The 19,948-nt window shown below is 37.5% G+C and overlaps 1 protein-coding gene across 1 annotated transcript in view; it reads left to right on the top strand.

Annotated features, from left to right (window-relative positions):
* Positions 1-19,948, top strand: part of E(Pc) (Enhancer of Polycomb) — a gene marked incomplete at its 3' end in the record, with an annotated part of 112,174 nt that overhangs the window by 50,620 nt on the left and 41,606 nt on the right. The window contains exon 2 of the mRNA XM_074108929.1: positions 16,545-16,683. Within this exon, the coding sequence (XP_073965030.1) occupies positions 16,545-16,683 (139 nt within the window). The remainder of the gene's footprint in view (positions 1-16,544; positions 16,684-19,948) is intronic.

Genomic DNA, 19,948 nt, shown 5'->3' with positions numbered 1-19,948 from the left:
ATTGTTTCACCTTAAACTATGTCTCAAACAAATAAATTTCATTTCACAAAACAACCTTAGTGGTCGAACGTACCTACTGCTAAAACACTCCCATAATCCGACTTGAGTCTTGGGCCCAGTTTCAGTGTCTACTACCTTATTGGTTTTGTATTGGGATGGAAGTCACTTAATACTGTTGTTTATAATTATGCAACTGATCCTGCGGCCGTATTGTCTATCGCATTCACCATCTCTTTCTTCCTTCGTCTTATACCGTTTGACAGAAAGAAGTTGATGAAATCGATTGTGATCCCAGGTGTTAGACATTATGATTGCAGCTCTATAATTTACCTCTACTTCATTTTCACACAGGGAACTCGAGAAAATCGATAAAAGAGTGCGCAAAAATCAATCCAATCCAAGTTAACTTTTAACATCGAAAAGTTTTAACTCTATAATCCTTTTAGTGTGTCGAAACAACCTTACTGAGATCAGAGTCAAGCTTGATTTTTCGATCAAACGTGACACGAAGTTACAACTTACAAGATCGCGTTTTGTTGTTGTCATTAATGAATGGCCATAACTCCGTGAAAGTATTAGGTACTTGAATACTTAATCGATTCTGAATAAGCTTAGAAAACCATTATTACACATGACTTAAGAGTTACATCTCGTTTCAACGTAGTAGAAGTACGTCACGCCGTAGCCTTTCAAGGTCAACACCTCAGACCGCAGTCCATAGCTATTTATTCACGGACACACGATTAGATTGTGTGCCTACATAATTTATTTACAACGAGTCGAGCGTAGGTGAATGACATGAAAATTCGAGATAAAAATTCGAAATTACCTTGTGAAGTGATAGCCCTCGGTTTAAGAGTTTCAAATGTATTTGGCGTGGCGAATGCCAATTAATTCAAGTATCATTATTTTTTTAAGTAACATACCGTGGGGCCCTTGTACGTTTTTTATAACGTCTCAGACCGTGGTACAGTGGTTTATTACTATCATGAGTTTGTTGCAGCTATTCTATGCTATGTATATTGCATAGTTTCATATATCAGAGCACTTGCCTGCCTGCGACGACGTCCACAAACATACCCACGCAAATGTTGAGTATTTCTGAGATAAAAAGTACCTTTGACAAATATAAAATATATTTTCGCCAAAAAGCATTTAGATTCGTTACTGCGTTCCTGCGTTAAAGAAGTACAAACCAACAGATACTTTACCGCTCACTCACACTACACATGCATTGTTAATTTAACGTTTTTTTACAATATTTGACTATTTCTCAAAAAGTTGTCCATTTAAAAAAAAACAATTATCGTAAATTGTGCTATAAGAGCAGAAACTTTTATTTGTCACAGGTAATATAACATCCAAAACTAAACTAAATTAATGCTACAAAATAAAAATGACATCCAAATTTTCTGCCTCAGGCATTGACCCCAAGACACTGGCAGCATTACCTCTCTGAATCCTAATCTTTGCGAGAGGTAAGTGCCAGCCCTGGGGTCACCTGAGGCCAAAACCAGACGACTAGATAAGTCCTTGATAAAATTCCAATAGAAATTTTGATGTAAGTAGTTACAAAATTACGATTTTTTCCTCACAAGATTTTGTGACGTTTTCCGGACGTCAAGATATTTTGGATGTTTTATGTAGTTTATGTTTTATGATCTCGTCCTTACAATTTAATAATTTCTTGTCAAAACTGATTACTTGTCAATTTCATGACGGGACAACTTTTTGAGAAATACTCATTTATCCTCATTTATCTTATCTTTACTACACTACTTTGTGCAAATGCTATTAAATAAAAGTTCTCATACCTACGCCTTCGCGAACCTAAGTTTATGTTTCTTAAAAACTTATCAAGCACTACAAATCTCAAGTGTCTCGAAAGTACTCGAAACAATTCCAAGCATTTTAATTAAATCACAATCTTGGTCGCAAAAGAAACTTGTGAGTATTCTGTTGTTTAAAAGAAATGTTGCTGTTTGAAAAATCTGAAGTGATTACTTGAAAACGTGACTAGATCCTTTAAAAAAAACGTTTCAATGTTTCTGACGATTTTACAAAAACTTATCACGTTGCCTGGTTTATTTCAATTTAAACACGGCGCAATGGCGCTCATTGGGGTAGGCCTATGTCCAGCAGTGGACTGCTATAGACTGATAATGATGGCTTATTCAATTCAATTCAATATATCTATGAACCTTTTTTTGGGCTAGTTTCGAGTTTATTCTACTCTCTGTACTGTACATTATACAGCATATATTACATGCTACCTATATAATTTACCTTTGTTATGTATGTCCCAATAAAAAGGAGTTCAAGCTTTCCAGAGATTTTCAAAGATATCGTATCATTTTATCCTAACTAAATACCTAACTATCGAATGCAATACATGCTTCGTCTAGAAGGCAACTTAAGGCATTAGCATATAAACCGGTATCATCGTGGGAACCGATTAAAAAGCTATTACTAATCGGGTTCTAGACTCGATGGTATGCGTAAACGTCACCTAGCGTAACCAGATAAATTTGATCTCTTACTAGACATGTAACATGCATGTCGTTCATTACCAAACGATTACTAATTAAGAAGAATTTAAGTGCTATCGTGTATGTTTCCTTCTACAATAAATGCCGTGAGTTTTCGCCTCTCCCACTATCAATGGTCCTCACGTTTTTTTTTTGGCGTTTTCATTAGTTTTACTAGATTGCGGTACTCAACAATGAAATATTGATTTGATTTTTGATATTGATTTGAGCAATTGACTTTGTTATAAGAAGACTGAGCTGGGAAAATGAATATATGGCTTTTTAGCTACATGCACGGTCGTGTCTTTAGCTCCCATGACATTTCTTTCCTCTTAATATTAGTTCTGTGTTCATTACAGAGGATATACCGTGTGGTTCAAGTACGTCGCCATGTTTAATTGAAGACACACGTTTTCTGTAGCTACTCGGCTGTTCAAGTAACACTTTTCCTCCTTAACTTTAGCTCTTGATGTCTACTACAAGCATATTAGACGGTAGTATCCTTCCTTAGATGTCGTGAAGTTGTAACCTAAAATTTTACTTAATTAGGGTCCACTAGCACGATCGAGGATTCAAAAATTACATCATTAACTCTGGGTTATGGATATGGATGACAGTTTGACACTGCTAAAAGTTATTATTAAACTTGCATTTATTAAAGTCTAATTTTTGTGTCGAAATGTACCCATTTCTGTTAATAGGACTGACTTAAAATTTGGTATGAATATGTAGTTTGAATGACAAGGTTTGGATTGGAGGCGAACACCATGTAACACCACACCATGGTGTGCACGATTACTGCATTGTAATTGTATTGTTACCTAATTACTTAGTGTGTGCAATAAAGAATATTATTAAATAGATACAGTCAACAAAAAATAAAGTCAGCAAATAACCTTGTATTTAAAAGGTTATTTTCACTTCTCTTGCTCGTAAAGTTGGTATTTTATGCTGGATCTAGGCGACATAAAATTACTTTTTATGCTCTAGTGCAAAAATTAAAATCTTTCTCTAATATAAATGTGACCAACAAACATATTTTTTTATAATTTTTATTTTTTATGAAACTAAATATCAATCAAAATAAATTAATAAAACTAAAAAAATATAATTATATAATAATGCACGAACAATATAAGGTACATAGAAAGTGAACAATTGTTTCTACTGTTGCTATTTCATTTCCTCGCATTCGAAGTGAAAAGCAGAGTGTAAAACTCGAGCATTAAACCCATTTTCACCTCGACGTGTCTATCCACCCTTGCCGTATCGGCTCAGGTTGCTATATGAACGTCTCGTGTAAAATGGTTCTTTTTATGTATGCTCTTGCTGTGCAATCTACTATTTTTATAAAACTTGTTCAGAATATACATACACAGATCTAGTCTTCCACTATGTTAGTTCAAACATTGGACCCAAAACCGCGCCTGCAAGCCATCTTTACCGTCAGCTGCTCCGAAGGTTAGGTTATAACTGGCACTTAACTCAATCATGAATCAAAATACAACTCTCAACCAGCGCCGCAGAGACCCAACTCGAACGACACTAACCTCTGAACCACCTCCTTGCACCATTTTATAATTTACCACGCAGTAATAAAGCGTAATTTGCCCTGCGTTTATAATTCCTGTATAGAGAAATGAGATCGTCGTTGTCAGGGTTTTCTTGGACTTCGGTTGGGTTCAGTTGCAAAATATTTAACGGCAATTAACTTCACTCACTATGTACGGGATGTTAAATTATAATTGATAAGGGGTCATTCAAGTATTACGTAGAGCACCCCGGCCCCCATGTCATCAAAAATAAGCAAAGCAAATACCCCACACTCCCTTCGGTGCTTAAGTAATACTTGAATGACCTTTAATTGACTGATTTAACTGATTATTTTGTTACAAAATCCAATAACAAGGCTGTTCAAACCAAAAGAAATGTGATCAGTAAACTAATCTTGTCATAAAACAACCGCATGATATTTCGTTCAGCGGTTCCCACGATCCCACGCTGTAGAGACAGAGACATACGATTATGATGCAATTGTAATCTAAATTATATTATTTAAATTTAGGTAAAACCTTCTGGGAATGCTATTTAGATCATTATGTTATAGGAAAGTAAAACATACAAACATACAACATACAACTTGTCTTAAGTTCTGAACACACAAAATCAAACAGTTTAAGCAATATTTAAAACGTTTTTCTCAATAAATTATGAAATTTATAGAAAGGAATTATTCTGCATTATCATTTACCTACATAATAATAAATACCTCAGGGCTTTAGGTACTTTATAGGTGTCGGCTCTATAATGAAGTATTCCTAGAACGTCATTTTTTTGCTTAAGGTCTCTACCCATTACACCGTAACATACCATCATAGTAAAAGAGAACAAGTAGGTTCACTACAAACAAAAGTACATCGCGCGGCTTAAATGTGTGCGCACCGGTTGGCGCCGGTACGCACGTACCCGCCGCACGCACACACTGATAATTTAAGGAGGATTAAGTTTTCTTTAGTGAAGGCTGCGCTGCCGTCGGTGCCGTACGCTTCGATTTTAGCTCGCTCGTCTTGCGCTCGCTTCGCGAGATGATCACCTTTTACGTTCGCGTACTCGTACATACGTATTTTTTGTATTGGGTATAGTTGTAAATTAGTAGTATATAAGTGTAGTGTGATAGTTTCGTGCAAGAACACATAAAAAAAATAATAGATACCTACCTACCTATAAGCAATATAGTTTATAGTATTATGTGTTGGAAACATGACTAGTATGCACACAGTCGCCATCACCACTTCGGCGAATTCATAAATAATTATTTTAAATTATATTTCAATAATAATAGAGCGGCAAAGAATTTGGTTTCTCTAGACATAGATATTAGACAATTTTAAGTTAACTTTAATACTAAAATTAATTAATCTAAAATAGACATCGACAACCCTAAGCGTCCGCGCCGGAGTAGGCTGTTAAGTCTCCTAAAGGATCGGAGTGTGCATACTTGTTCTCTTTTACTTATGATACCATGACCGTAATTTCAACTTGTCAGGTGAAAATATATTCTTTGTATTAAAAAGTATGAGACTATGCCCACTAGCAGTTTCCTAACAACCGTCGCCGTCGCGTGTCATTTATGGCGCTTGCCATTTCGTTCCTGACACTTTCCTATCACGGTCATGGCATGTTACGGTGTAGTGGATAGAGACCTTTACTTTGTAAAGAAGGGTGCGTATACCTCTAGCTTGCGTGATTACAGCCTGACCTTTCATAGCTAGACTGATCGTTCATTTTTAATATAAACACACTTTTCTTTTTTTAATTTAACAAAGTTTTGACGTGTCCTAAAAGCAACACGTGTACAATTAGAGTGGATCACGCCGACGCTTTTTTATTTCCAAAATGAATAAATTAAATATACGACGGTGTGCGGGGTGTTTGCTTAGCCTAAGTTTCACGTTTAGATATGAAGAAGACGATGGTTCATAAAAGTCACGTCGCTCCCAAACTAATTAAAGAAGTGCAAAAGTACACTACTGGAGACCAGGTTGGCAGCATCTCTCTCAAGGAATTGCCATCACCATTCACATGCTGCCAGCTTGTTTTGCACCATGCCACGGGGGCCTTTTTTAGATTTTATTTAGTATTAAATTCTTAAGTATTTAATTTATAGGTTTTACTAGGTTTTGCCCACGGCTTGGCCCGCGTGGAATTCGTTTATCGCGCGCTGTTCCCTCGGGAACTGTGCATTTTTCCGAGATAAAAAGTAGCCTACGTCGTAACTCTCTGGCCCATAAACAAACTCTATGCCAAAAATCACGTCGATCCGTCGCTCTGTTTCGACGTGAAAGACGGACAAACATCCACACAAACACTTTCGCATTTATTATATTAGTATATATATGGATTTACGGTTATTTTTTCTTAATATGTAAACCTTCCATTAGTTAGTGAAAAGACCTACATTACTAATAATAATAATAAATAACGCGTCCTTGAATGTAAATGCTAGAAAGAAAGAGCTTGAAAGAAATTGCGATTCTTGGCGACTTCAGAAAATGGATCGTATCAAAAGTATAAATTTTAATCTCGGTTAACAGTTTGATTTTACAGTAGTTAAGAAACATTCCTACTTAATAACAACTGCTCCCAAAACCTTATCAAACTATCTGGCATCGCCAAAACCGCGCAATCCTCAAAGATAACACACTAGATATTTCTCGGGTCGTGTCCATGGATACTTATCGTTCCCGTGCCCGTGTAACGGATGACGTGGCCCGGCCGTTCAACTCGCTTGCGTAATGCCGAAACGTCTGCGAAGCGTTTTTGACGCTGACGTACGTAGGTTCCGTGGATCAATATTTTTGCTACATAATTTTTTACCACTTAATTAACTAACGCAAACGAATAATAAGAGTGGAATAATTTGATCCCTGCTCCGAACTTAGAATGTTCTCGTAGGATCTGTATCGGCCACAGCGGAGCGTGCAAAAATATCTGACACGTTCTACCGACGCTAGAAATAGAGTCGTATCAGATATTTATGAACGCTTTGTTGTGTCAAGATTGTGATGCCATCTCTGTTTAATTGAACACGAGAAACAGGGACGGCATCTCAGATACCTCTCACACAACATAACAGCAACTTAGTAGCGAGTGGTGTAACAGGGGATAAGTGTCATGATGATTATCCTTGTCAAGCAATGCGATTTCTTAGTGATATTTTCTATGAAAAGGTTCTATGTAGGTGTCGCGATTCTGTTGGTTCTATTGTACAGACTACGCTCTATCGACGGTTACAGAGACGGCAGAGTAGGCGAAAGGGAGTGGCTGTTCTATTAAATAATGATTTTATGGCTCCTAATGACTGGACGTCTGAGATTATAATGACTAGCTCTGCTACAGGGTTACAGTGCCTGCCACTGTTAAAAAAATAGTCTTCTAGGCTTCTTTTTCATAAAATAAATTTATGTGTATATCTGTGGTTCCTCAAGTCAACGTTGTATTTGGGGTTTTTTTTTACCCGAGTGCCCGAAGGAGGGTTATTGAGATCACCTTTAGAGTATAATCCTGGATAAAAAAAAACAGCGAACATGCATAAAATATTAAAAACCTCCGTCCCCTCTTTGAGTTGTCATGTTGCGGCCATACGGTCGCCCGTCGAACCTTTGGCATCTACGGAACGCTGAGAATAATATTTTTTTAACAGGCTCCGCGCGTTATGACTCGTAGTGGTATAGCCGCATGGCCCTCAAGGACACCCTAAAGCCGTTGAGCTTTAGTACTTAACTTAAAACAACCTTTTTCTGTTTGATCAAACGTTTTGTCGTCTCGTTAAATTGAATTTGTAAATACTTTAAGTAAATTGTTGGAAGACACGAAAGTTAATTCGTTGCGAAACATACACTGTTGCCTATGACCAATGCTTGTCATATTTTCGGGTGACCATAAACCAGGAATTACCATCATCTCCTTTCGCTTACAGCTGCTTTTTATTTCTATGATACCTATTATATTATGTATTTACTTAAAACTTTAGTTTTATCTTTTTAAACGTCTTCTGTCCATTAACTGCAAAAAATATCAAATTTAGGTTTAGGTCGGCCACAGTCTTTGAAGAAGTCTAGGTCTTGTCGAACAGTGCAGGATCCGAGTTCATCATCATCATCACACACGCCAGCTGGCGAGACGAGAACTTTCTGATTGGTGATGCTGTAGATTGTTTGCTGACTTGGCATTTTTGCCGACGAGTGGAAGGTACATTTTGTATTGCGTTCTAGCCTTCCTATTTCTACCACTTCTAGGTAAAAAAGAACAGAAGCCTGTAGGCAGCAGCAGCCTTACCCATTGCGAGTGTTTGTCCTTCGTGAAAAGTATGTGAAGCGAAAATATAGTTTAAAAAATAATTATATTTTTTAAAATTTGTTTGGGTTGTTGCGCGAAGCCTCTGCAAGAGTGAGGCCCGGAGCGATTGCCCCGTTCGCCACCCTCTAAGGCCGCCGCTGCCTGTAGGTCTCAGGCCGGCCTCCTCAACTAAGCTAATTTTCTACCAAGTCATACTTCAAGGTATTAGAATTACTTAAGCGCTTATAGTAACTATTTAATTCCGGGTTAACTGCTAACTAAGGTTTGGTAGCGTTAAAATTTGTCACTGTCAAGTCAGCTCCTGATACAATAAAATACAATACAAATATTCTGTATTGCACACCACAAATTACATATAAAATTTACAGCGGCAGATCAAAACTTTAGCTATAATTGTTTTAGATCGTAGTCATCGTCCGCATCAACTGCAATAGCAATACGTTCACGAAGACTCCCCATTGCTATCACTGAAATAGAAATACTATAAGACTAATTTGCCGATGCAAGAAAGTGGCCAGGCCGGACCAATCGTCCCCAAGATTAACCCCTCCCGGATATTATTCGCACACGGCTCCTTATTTAGCACGGCCTGCGGAGCTATTCCATAATGCCCCGGGAAAATATGTTAGTGATATCCGCTGGGGAATAACTACTCTTAGTCATCCCTGTGAAATATGTGCGCAAGGTACTCTAAAACTTCAGAATATATGAGCCCTGAAAACTATGAATGAAATTCAACCAAGAATATTTAGTTTGGTCGCGTGAATGAGTAAGTCGGCGTCTGTATTTCATTTAAGAACTTAGGAGAGAGACGTGGTCTATCTGCTAAGGAAATTATCAACTATCGACTAACACGCGACTCCGTATTTGACAACTCCTGATTCTGCCATATCTTAATATTATTTTGAAAATATAGATATACAGATAGTGTTTAGCGAAGAGAAAATTTAAATCGGTTGAAAATTGGATTTATAGTGATTTTTTGAAAAATCTATATACCTGTCTCTTTCTCAAACGCTTTTCTCTATGCAGCAAGTATGGCGGTACTGGCGTGTGACGTCACATGCCAGCATGTTTTTCTCTGTCTAATCTTAAAATTCAAACCTGTATAACTTTGTTATTTGTAAAGGTAGGTTAAAAATTGATTTTCTATTCGATAACAGGCATTGTGTAGTTTTAATTTATAAAACATATACAAAATAGTCAAATACCGTATTCGTTTATCGCTATCCCGAGGAAACTATGTTATTTGCCAAGATAACTATCCTATCCTATCCTATCTATCCTATGTTCTCCCCTGGGACTACCTATCTGTGTTCCGAATTTCAACTAAATCTGTTTCGCTAAACAAACCGCTGTTCAGACGTGAAGTAAAGAAGTAACAAACAGATTTACGAACTTTCGCATTAGTGGGATAATAAACTGTGCTAATACGGTCTCCTAAAGATCTCATTTGTCTCGATGACAAAACTATGTGTATAGCATAATACGTCTGATTTAACTTTGCGAAACGCGGCAGCGGAACATTTTAATTTATATAGTTTCGCAATTACATACCGATTTCCTAATTTAAGCATTTCCGGTGTCGAATCCGGCTTTCGCAATTTAGGACCTGCCAACTACTCAAGATACCCTTGACGTCGTCCTTGCTCGTATTCACGTGGAAGATTCAGAATCAGATTATTTCCTCCCTTGTGTCCCTTAGCGACTCATTAGAACGATAGGTAAAGGATAATGGCCAGATTTGTTTGCCGACTTGTTCGTTGATTACATCTATTAATAGAACTTCCGATCCACGTTTTTACGGACATTAATAGCCTTTAATTTTACGGCTTTCTGTGGGCTTTTGATACTCCTTTTTAATTTGATTGTAGCGTTTAATGAAGGATCGGTTTATTGTCGATTCGGGAGTAAAAGGAAAAGTTTGAATCGATTTTAAACAGTTAATTTACTTTCTTCATTTGCGCAGCGACCCAAAGTGGAAGCGTTTGACATGAGTCCCCCATTAGGGAGGCAAATTGCTAATAGCCTAGTATTTACCAGTAACATTGACTATACCATAAGACTTGAGTTTATGCCATAGGCTCCTTTGAGAGACCACACACGATGCAACCAGTTTGAAACCGGTTTGAAACGCGTTGCAAATTAGTCGCATTGAAACCGGCGTCTCGGAAACTCATGTTTGCGTTTCATCGACTTGGCGCCTTTTTCGGTGCAATAAAATGGCTGACGATGACGAAGAAGATTAAAACATTAAATTTCTGTTGGAAGTTGACTTTTCAAAAAAAAAAAATTTTGATCATACGATAACAATCCATGATTTTTCTATTAGTTTCTTGTAATTCTTTGGCAGCCACAAACATACGGCAGTTGATATTCTTCTTAATGTAGGGATTATCCACACACATCTTTGTTTACGCCACCTTCTTTGTCGGAGATACAAATACAGAACCACAACTTCTTCATCACTTGAACTAGGCATGAATAATTTTATCACTAATTTTATCGGCGGGTGTGGAAAACGATCGAAACTGTTTTCATACCAATAATTTCAAAAGGGTTTCGTTGCAGTTGCGTTTCATCGTCTGTGCTGGGCCTAAGTGCACGTTCATATTTTTGAGCACCCGGAGTCCAGTTTTGATGTTTATGTTTGCGACTTTACAATGTCACACACAACAGAGCTAACTTTGAGCACCTTTCAGCTTCCTTGCAAAGTAGTTCTTAAGATTTTTTTAAAGGTTAAAACCATGCCTATGATAGTAAAGATACCTTTCATGGATGTGCACTTCGTAGATCTCGTAGATCTCTAAGCCGGAGATGAGTATCTACTATCGATGCTTTATCTATGAAGGTAAATGGGTTTTGTGAGCTATTTCCTGTGAGGTGTCTACGGGAGTGCCATTTCCTAAATATTGCTTTCCGTAAACATCGATACCGTCAAGAAAATGGGAATAATGATTGTAACTAACTATAGTTAAAATAACAACTCTTTATTTCTAGAGAATTTTACATTATGTTCAAATTTGGTTGTTTATGAGGGTAACATGCTAATTTATTTCTATGAGGTAGATATTCTTTTCACCTGTTTATACAAGAATCTCACTAATATTATAAATGTGAAAGTTTGTATGTCTGTCTGTTTGTTTGTTACTCCATCACGTCTAAATCAATGAACCGATTTAGATTAAATCTGGTATACAGTTTAGCTCCCGTAGAAGGACATAGGATAGTTTTTATTCCGGAAAATTGCAATTGCATAGTTCCCGCGGGATAGCGATAAACGAATTCTGCGCGGACGGAGTCGCGGGTACGGCTCGTATTATAATAAGGTAAACGTACGAGTGCTCGTCACTGTCCCAATAGTTGGCATCTTTAATCTTATATAATTAGCAATAGACATGACAGCAGGGTGTCGTCTATTGGGCATTTGCGCGTCGTCTGCCGGAACTTTACGTAAATAGAGACCAAAATCGGAAGAGTTCAGATAGTTGGGCTAAAAAGAGTTTTATTCTTAGGTACTCATTACAAAGTTATGTTTTATCGGAAGCCTGATAAATAACCAATCGCTTACACTGTATTTTATTCTCAATACCCGTTTCATCATTTTTTTACGATTAGGTAGAAGTAGGTAGGTAGAAATGTTTATCTAAAAATAATTCTTATGATCATACAAAGCAAAATAGCAATAATCAATCATTCTTTGAAAATGACGTCTTAATTATGTACCTAATTTACTTGCGTATTGCACAGGTAGGTGTATAGATTAGATATAGACACCTAATCGAATTCTACAATATTCTCAAAGAAAGAACTAGACATTTCCACGTAACCTTCACCAAAACCTATTTTTCCACAAACATCTTAGGACTTGGCAGCTGCTATACAGCAAGATCCCTAACACCGGACGGGAGTACCGTAGCGAACCGAAGCGTGACCAAGTAACCACGAGGCGGCCGTATTCCGACACGTACTAAAAAGGAGAATAGAAAGGTTCTTGCAGGTTCGATAACGCCCAAATTACAACCTTAGTTGGTCCCAGAAAGGCGATAAATTCAATGTCATGTAAATGTCAAAAAATAATATGTCTGGCTACTTTTCATGATTTTAATCAAAAGACAAACCAACATGTCAGGTAAATGAGATAAACGATATAAAATTTAAAAATGTACAGAGTAGAGATGTTTCGTTCTACTTTATCCGTAGTTACATACGTTAGTACAGAATAATACAGTTAATTATTAAAGATTGTGTGTAATCGAACCTTTCATCGTTTATCCATTGTAAGATCTGGACCCGGTTGGGCCGCACCGATACGGTAAAATATTCCATGACCGTGCCAGCTTATCTCATGTTTATGTAGAAACTTGTGCCTAGCCAAAAACCATAAGACCGAGGCTCTTCGCGATCAAACTTGAAGCCAATCTTACTTTGTTACTTTTTTTAGACATCAGCCGTGACAAATATGTAGTACTTACTCTTTTACTGTATATGCGTAAACTAGCTGTGCAAGCATATTTTCTCCGACTATTGTGTAATTCTGCTTTTGAAAACCTGCTAATATTGTCCTTCTTGTACTACGGCTTTAATATTGTATGTTCAGAAATAGCACCTTGCGGGACATCTGCTTTTTTATTTTTCTACTGTTTTTACATTATTATCTGATAAAATATATATTATGTGAAGTTCCCAATCCGCACTGGGCCCGCGTGGGAACTACTGCCCAAGCCTTCTCATTCTGAGGGGAGGCCTGTGCCCTCCAGTGGGACGTATATAGGCTGGGATGAACAATGATGATGATGATGATCTGATAAAATAACTAAAATAAACGGTTCAATAATTATAAGCCAGGACAGGAACGGTCCGGTTTACTTTAGGTATTATTATTATTATTTGATGTTGTAACTCATCTACGAATTTAAAGTGAAAAACAACTATTTACCAAGTGAATCAGAAAAATCCCATATGGACAGACGATGTGTACACGTACGTAGTGAAATTATTCCCCAAAAGAAAGAAATTCCGTTCCGTCGACCTGCAACAGAATCGCATCGCAGTGTTTCCCGTCTCCATAATAAGCACTTGATGATAATCATTAACCCTTCTCATTAGTTTGCTTTTATTCTATTTCCTTGGACCATTACGAACCGCTTTGATCTTAATTTCTTAGGGTTTTATAAAAAGCCAAAGTAATCGAAATTTGAGCGGAAACAATTATGTTTTCCGGGATATAAATGTTTACTACGGAAAATGGAGGCGTACTTAATAATGAAATGCTTAAAGCAATAGCGGAGCTTAGAATCAAGTTACTTATAAAAAATATTCAATTTTTTTTCTCATTTTTCATCTTTTCGCGATTGTTAATCGCGAGCTAATTTTAATCCACATTAATTTTAATACATCTTTAGTACTGTTTTTTTTTGCGGAGCAGGAAACCTGCTGATCAGTTTCATGTGGCATTTTCATTATAAATTTCCTGGATCATTTAAAACTTTTTTTTCTCAGAACATGGGATGGTAAAAGTTTTTACGATGTATGTATCTACTCTGTATGAAACGTATTCCGCAAATGACTGACAAACTACTTGGTACTCTTAACAATACTACAGTTTAATCGAAACACATTTGTTCGAATTCGAATGTTTGAAAAAGTCGCCCCTGGCGCTCGGGCCTTTGAACGCAATCGGATCGGATGTTTCAATTACGACAGCATGGATGGTGTATTGTGCTAGTGTTTTCTCTTTGGTTGTTTTGTTGCTTTTAATTAGTGTTCTTTGCGTATTAGATAAAATGTGAACTGAAAAATCACAGCTGCTTGTAGCCTGGTAAAAGGTGTTTATATTTAGAAGGCTATTTTAATTGGTACGTTTTACCCGCCTACGCGACACCCAAAACATCGTAATCGAAAGGGTGTTATTAATATTCTGAATTTATTAGACAACAGTCGACAACATGCTTGTTTACACGGTTTTGATATGATATATATATTGTATTACCATTTGCTCGAGGAAAACACTGTCTAGAAAACTTTACTAACTTTACTCATCAAAAATCACAGCTCCTTACCCTTTCATGCGTACGCAACGCTAAACAAGTAGTATGAAAACAAATGGAACCCCAACGCTCCCCAGATAGGGGGTAACTAATGGGGTTCCTTCAAGGAATTTATAGGCGGTGCCTACAAGGGTTCCGTTATCGGATGCCGACACTATCAATTTTGATGCATTGTTGCGTTAATGTTATATTTTAAGGGTATTTTATATCTTTAGTACGTGAATCTTCGGATTTCCCTTAGGAACTACATTTTCCTGACTATGCCTTTGTCCCGTTTAGGGTTGTTATGCATCCTGATATAGCCGACCAGATTTAGGCTTTTTCAATACTTGTCCGGCCAAATTTAACGGGGTCCGGCCTGTGCAGTTTTGTTAGGCTTTTTACATTTGACCAGTCACTATAAGTTTATAAAAATAATAATGATAATAACTGTAGACATAACATACAAAATTGTTGTTGTGTATACTAAGACACTAACTAACTCTGTCTGTTTGTTGGTCTTCCTGCCTGTTACTTTTCACGCTTAACCTGCTGAACCGATTTAGATAAAATTTGATATACAGTTTCTAACTCTGGGAAGGACATAAGCCGCGTATCCACTAGAGGCAGCCTCGGGCCGAGCGGCTGCCTCGCTCCGAGCGGCTGCCTCGCTCCGAGGCCGCGCAAGTGGAGACGCTGCCAAAGGCACGGCTCAGACTGAGGTTCCTTTGAGCACGGCCAAAAAACCGACAAAATATGGCTCGGCTCGCGGTGCTCGGCCTGAGGCTGCTCTAATGGATACGCGGCTATAGGCTACCATTTGTAAAGAAAAAAAAAAAGTTTTTTTTTTTAATTATTCCTTAATAATTTAGGACGCCTGGATTTTTTGCCCAAAAGTCCGACCAAACTGGCTGGTCTGTCAGGCTATTATATTTCAGGACCTGACAACCCTAGTCCCGTTTGAGAGTGCCGGAAATATCCTCTTACACCTTTCTATTCATGGCATGCAAAGCTTTTCCATCTAGTTTTACTTTTACAATTCTTATCCGATTTGGAAAAGTTTTCTGAATTTTGTTTCATTTTCATGCATGATCTATTTAAATGAAAAGTCGTTGGCAAAAAACCACCAATATGCGAAAGATCCCCGAAATCATTAAAAAAATTATCCAGATATATTGCAATAATTTAAAACGCGACGCCTTTTATTAACCACGAGACTAGAGTTACTAAAAACACGCATCCCTTATATAGGTGCGGTTTCTTAGAAAACGGGCCCACAGACTTGATCTCATTTATTCATATAATATAATATCCATTAGTAGAATGCATCGAAGTATGAGCGAAAGAACATGACGATATTGCACCCACCGTGACGTTATCAATTCATTTGACGCTTATCTTGTTAGTCAATAGGTGGCACTGCCCTTCCATGATCTCAATGATCTCTTATCAATTGATAGCATATTTTCTCTAATGACGTCATTGCTAAGCATCCTTGTCATCGTAAATTTTTGATAACGCTCTTTTGATAAACTTCTGTGAAAATGAAATTAATTTTCAGACCCGTTTGTTAATAAAATTTAGGTCTAAAGCTCTAAATAAATATATCTGACGTGACATAATCAGTAGTTTTTGCTATGCGTAGCTTGTAGTTTTTGGCAATGTGATGCGCAATTCGGAGTTTGTGTGGGTAAACTATTTTAGTTTACAGACTGTTCATTGTTTATTTACAAGCTTTTATTTAGGATCACTTGTTCCTTTGTCTGTCTGTCTGTAATCAAATCTTGCAAGTTAAATTCGACCAACTTTCAGTAGTTGGATTGACTTGAAATTTGGTATACTTATGTAACTTGCGTGACAATACAATAATCTGGTAGTGACTGCTAGTGACATCCAAGTATTACGGCCAGGATCGTCTCCACAGGACGGAACACTTCAACACGGTTAATGACATCGACAACAAAGTACAGTCAACAAAAAGTACAGTTAGCAAAAAAAGCTTGTATTATTTACATTAAACTGACCCATGATTGACCCTATCTCACCTAATGAAAAGTGCAGATGAGGCCAAAAGTATCTCACTGGTTCAATAACTGTTGTCTTAATGCCTTTATTTGTTTGTCAACAGGAGCACCATCTCCAGAGGGCAATATGCACAGGGCTCATCATCCCAACGCCGGAAGTCTGCGACGTCCAGGACCTCGAGTTCTACGAGCGATGTTACCCCCCGGACTACAAAATGCCCAAGCAGCACATTCACATGCAGCGTGAGTAATATCCTGTTTGCATTAAACATTAACACCGGTGAGAGTATTGGAAAAGGAACTGTGATTTAATGCTAAAGCCGGGTCTCCACTGAACGTGCCGCCGCGCGAGGGAGCGCATGAGGCATGATTTTGTTCAGGGTTGCCAACCGTACGAGGTTGCTCGTACAAATACGAGATTTGTGGCCCTCCATACGAGGTACGAGGACACTATCAACCTCGTACAATTATGTACGAGATTTTGTTAATATGGCCATACGAACATTTTGCACCACCATTATTTGCAAAGTTACGTAATAATATAGACAAATTTAGTTTTTTTGTAATTTTACTTCAGTTTTGAGTCTTGAGAAAAGTTTTTTTAAGACACAAAGTGATGTTTTATTTAGTAGGAAACTTGCAATAGTTTATTTCATTGAGTAAAAAGTCCTAAATCCAATGGTTTAATATACCTTAATTTTGGTTTTAGCCCTTTTTAGATGCATAATAATAAATGTACGAGTTTTGTAAGCCAAAATACGAGATTTTTAGCTGCATAGTACGAGGGTTTTTTTTACGGTTGCCAAACCCTCATTTTGTTCAATACAGGGCTCAAAATCGCACCGAAAATGGATTCCGCGCGAGGCGGCTCGCTCAGTGGAGACCCGGCTTTAGACTATCGTTTGTTTATATCTTATACCCGCGGGTTCATCTTCGTGTTCGTGGCTGAATAAAAAAGGCTACTTCCCTATAAGAAATTTGAATTCTCCGATTTGCAAATAGGCGGCGAATTCGTTGCAATTTATAAAATAAGGTTTATCTAATCCACTCGTATCTATCTATCTAATCGAATACCTTTAAACGAGCAATTCTTGTATATAATTGTTGTTGTTGTTTGTTGTGTCTTGTGTAATTCTTGTATATTGTATATATGTATTTTTCGGGGATCTCGGAAATGGCTCCAACGATTTCGATAAAATTTGGTTTTTAAGGGTTTTCGGGGATGAAAAATCGATCTGGCTTGGTCTTATCTCTGGGAAAACCCTGGTTACCGAGTTTTAGCCCGAGCGGAGCTCGGTCGCCCAGGTACTATAATGTTTATGTTGCCAATAGAACTTGGAAACCCTTTCAAGTGTGATAACGAGATGCTTATTTTAATGACTACTTCAAATGCTCCCAATATGATATACCAGTCTAAAAATCCAGGATTTTTCTAAATTCGCACGAGAATTTAAAAAACTATATGGCAGTGTACGAACACAGACAGTTACGTTGATTTAAGAACATCTTTGAAAAAGTTCTGTTTAGAAACAGGGATACTGGACGGTTAAGGTTAGTGTTTCATCCCGTGGGAATATCACAATTTCACATCCATCCAATCAATCCGCCCAGCCGTTTTAGTGTGAAAGAATAACAAACACACACGAACACACTCACATATACACATAATATTATAATATTAGTAGGAAATGTAGTATAACTATTATTTATTGTTTGTCATGTGTGTTTGTTTACTTATTTTGTACAATAAAGAGTATACATACATACATAACTGATATTTTAGAAGTTTAATGTAAATAACCTGAAATAATAAACAAGCAGCCAATCAGTCCCAATTATATTACAATTTACAAATCATCGCATGCGGGCATATTCTTCAAATAGTAACTCCAATTTAGCGTGATGTTATAAAAACTTGTTTCATTTGAAGCGTTCGAGCCAGTATATATTTAATATCGAGGAAATGTGTGTGAAATTCGCAACAATATAAGGCAATTTCAGAGGAGATGTTTATCGCCGTATACGGAGTATAACGGAGTGCTGTGTTTGGCACAGCTTTACTTTTTTCATCATTATCAAAAGTACGCAGAATTTACAAGATAAAATAAACAATAGGACTTCTTTTACTTGTGTCGTAAGTAACACTACTCACTGGTTTTGCGTTCTGCCGGGTTCGATTGGATTAAAATCGGGACAAATGGTAAAACAACCATCTCTGTTTATTCGGACAAAACAAATAGAGACGGCATCACAGACATGTATCAACGAGCGCTGGAACAGGCCCTTAAAAATGTGGGGTTCCGTTGTAAAGTAGCAGTTATCTCATTCGGATAGTCATACGTGTCATGAGCATTTGATTTTTTTTATACCTACTTAAAGTAGGATATATGTACCTATATTGTATGTTTGTAGTTATCTTAATAAATATTATTATGTTCTTTTTTCCTGTATATTTGTTTCCGACACGATGCCGTATTGTCTAACACGCTGACGTTTGCGATCGCATTCAGCATCTCTTTCTTGATTGTGATTGCAAGCGTGTTAGACAATAAGGCCTTTGGTTTACATTTTACCCACTTATTAAGGTAACAATTATATATTTTCAACTCCGAGCCTGCCGAGAATTGATAGACGTCCTCCTATAAACCGCTTTGATGTTGATTCCCTATGCCCAAGCCAATCAATTCGAAGCTAAACGACAGCCTTAAACGAGGCCTGCACAAAGGGAATGACAGGGAATTTGACTTTGTCTGCGCTGTGATCGAGGATGGTACGCCGAGGTCCGTCCGTCTGTGATGCTTTAGCGTAGCTTAATAATTAGTTTGTTAACTCGTTGGCTTTAGACCGGACATCTACGCGGTGCGGTGCGGGGTCCGTTCGACCTTATGTGCGCGCCGGGACTAGGCTATTGCTGTTATAGATAGAGTCATTCACGATGACGCGTGCCGTGGTTCTTATTACAATGTCATTAATGTCTAATTTTGACAAAATCACGCGTCTTCGTGGATGGCACTAGGTATAACGGCGGGACAAAAGAAGGCCGTCCGTCAGGTGTTCCCTTTTTTCACAGACAGAAATTTTACAGAATTTCGTTTCGCAGAAAATGTTTAATACCTATTTAGTCGTTCTATTTTTACTTCCAATTTTATTGTATGAATTACTATTTACTTGAATGAAACATATTCAATAGAAAAATAATTCAATGAATTTTATACTTAATGTTTTTTTTTATTTAGCAATTGTATCAAAGTATAGAATTATTTTTTAAAGAATAGGTTAGGTTAGAACTGTGACCCCACCAGAAAACTAATCGCTACCAGAAAAGTAGGTTAGGTTAGAACTGTGACCCCACCAGAAAGCGAAGCGCTACCAGAAAAGTAGGTTAGGTTAGAACTGTGACCCAACCAGAAAGCGGATCGCTACCTGAAAAGTAAGTTAATTTAGAACTGTAACCCCACCAGAAAGCGAATCGCTATTACAATGTTGTCTGCGAAACAAAGCACAACCC

This window comes from Choristoneura fumiferana, chromosome 27, assembly GCF_025370935.1.
Source record: "Choristoneura fumiferana chromosome 27, NRCan_CFum_1, whole genome shotgun sequence".
Taxonomy (NCBI): domain Eukaryota; kingdom Metazoa; phylum Arthropoda; class Insecta; order Lepidoptera; family Tortricidae; genus Choristoneura; species Choristoneura fumiferana.
The sequence above is the reverse complement of the archived record's forward strand: the minus strand, read 5'-3'. Positions and strand labels throughout refer to the sequence as shown.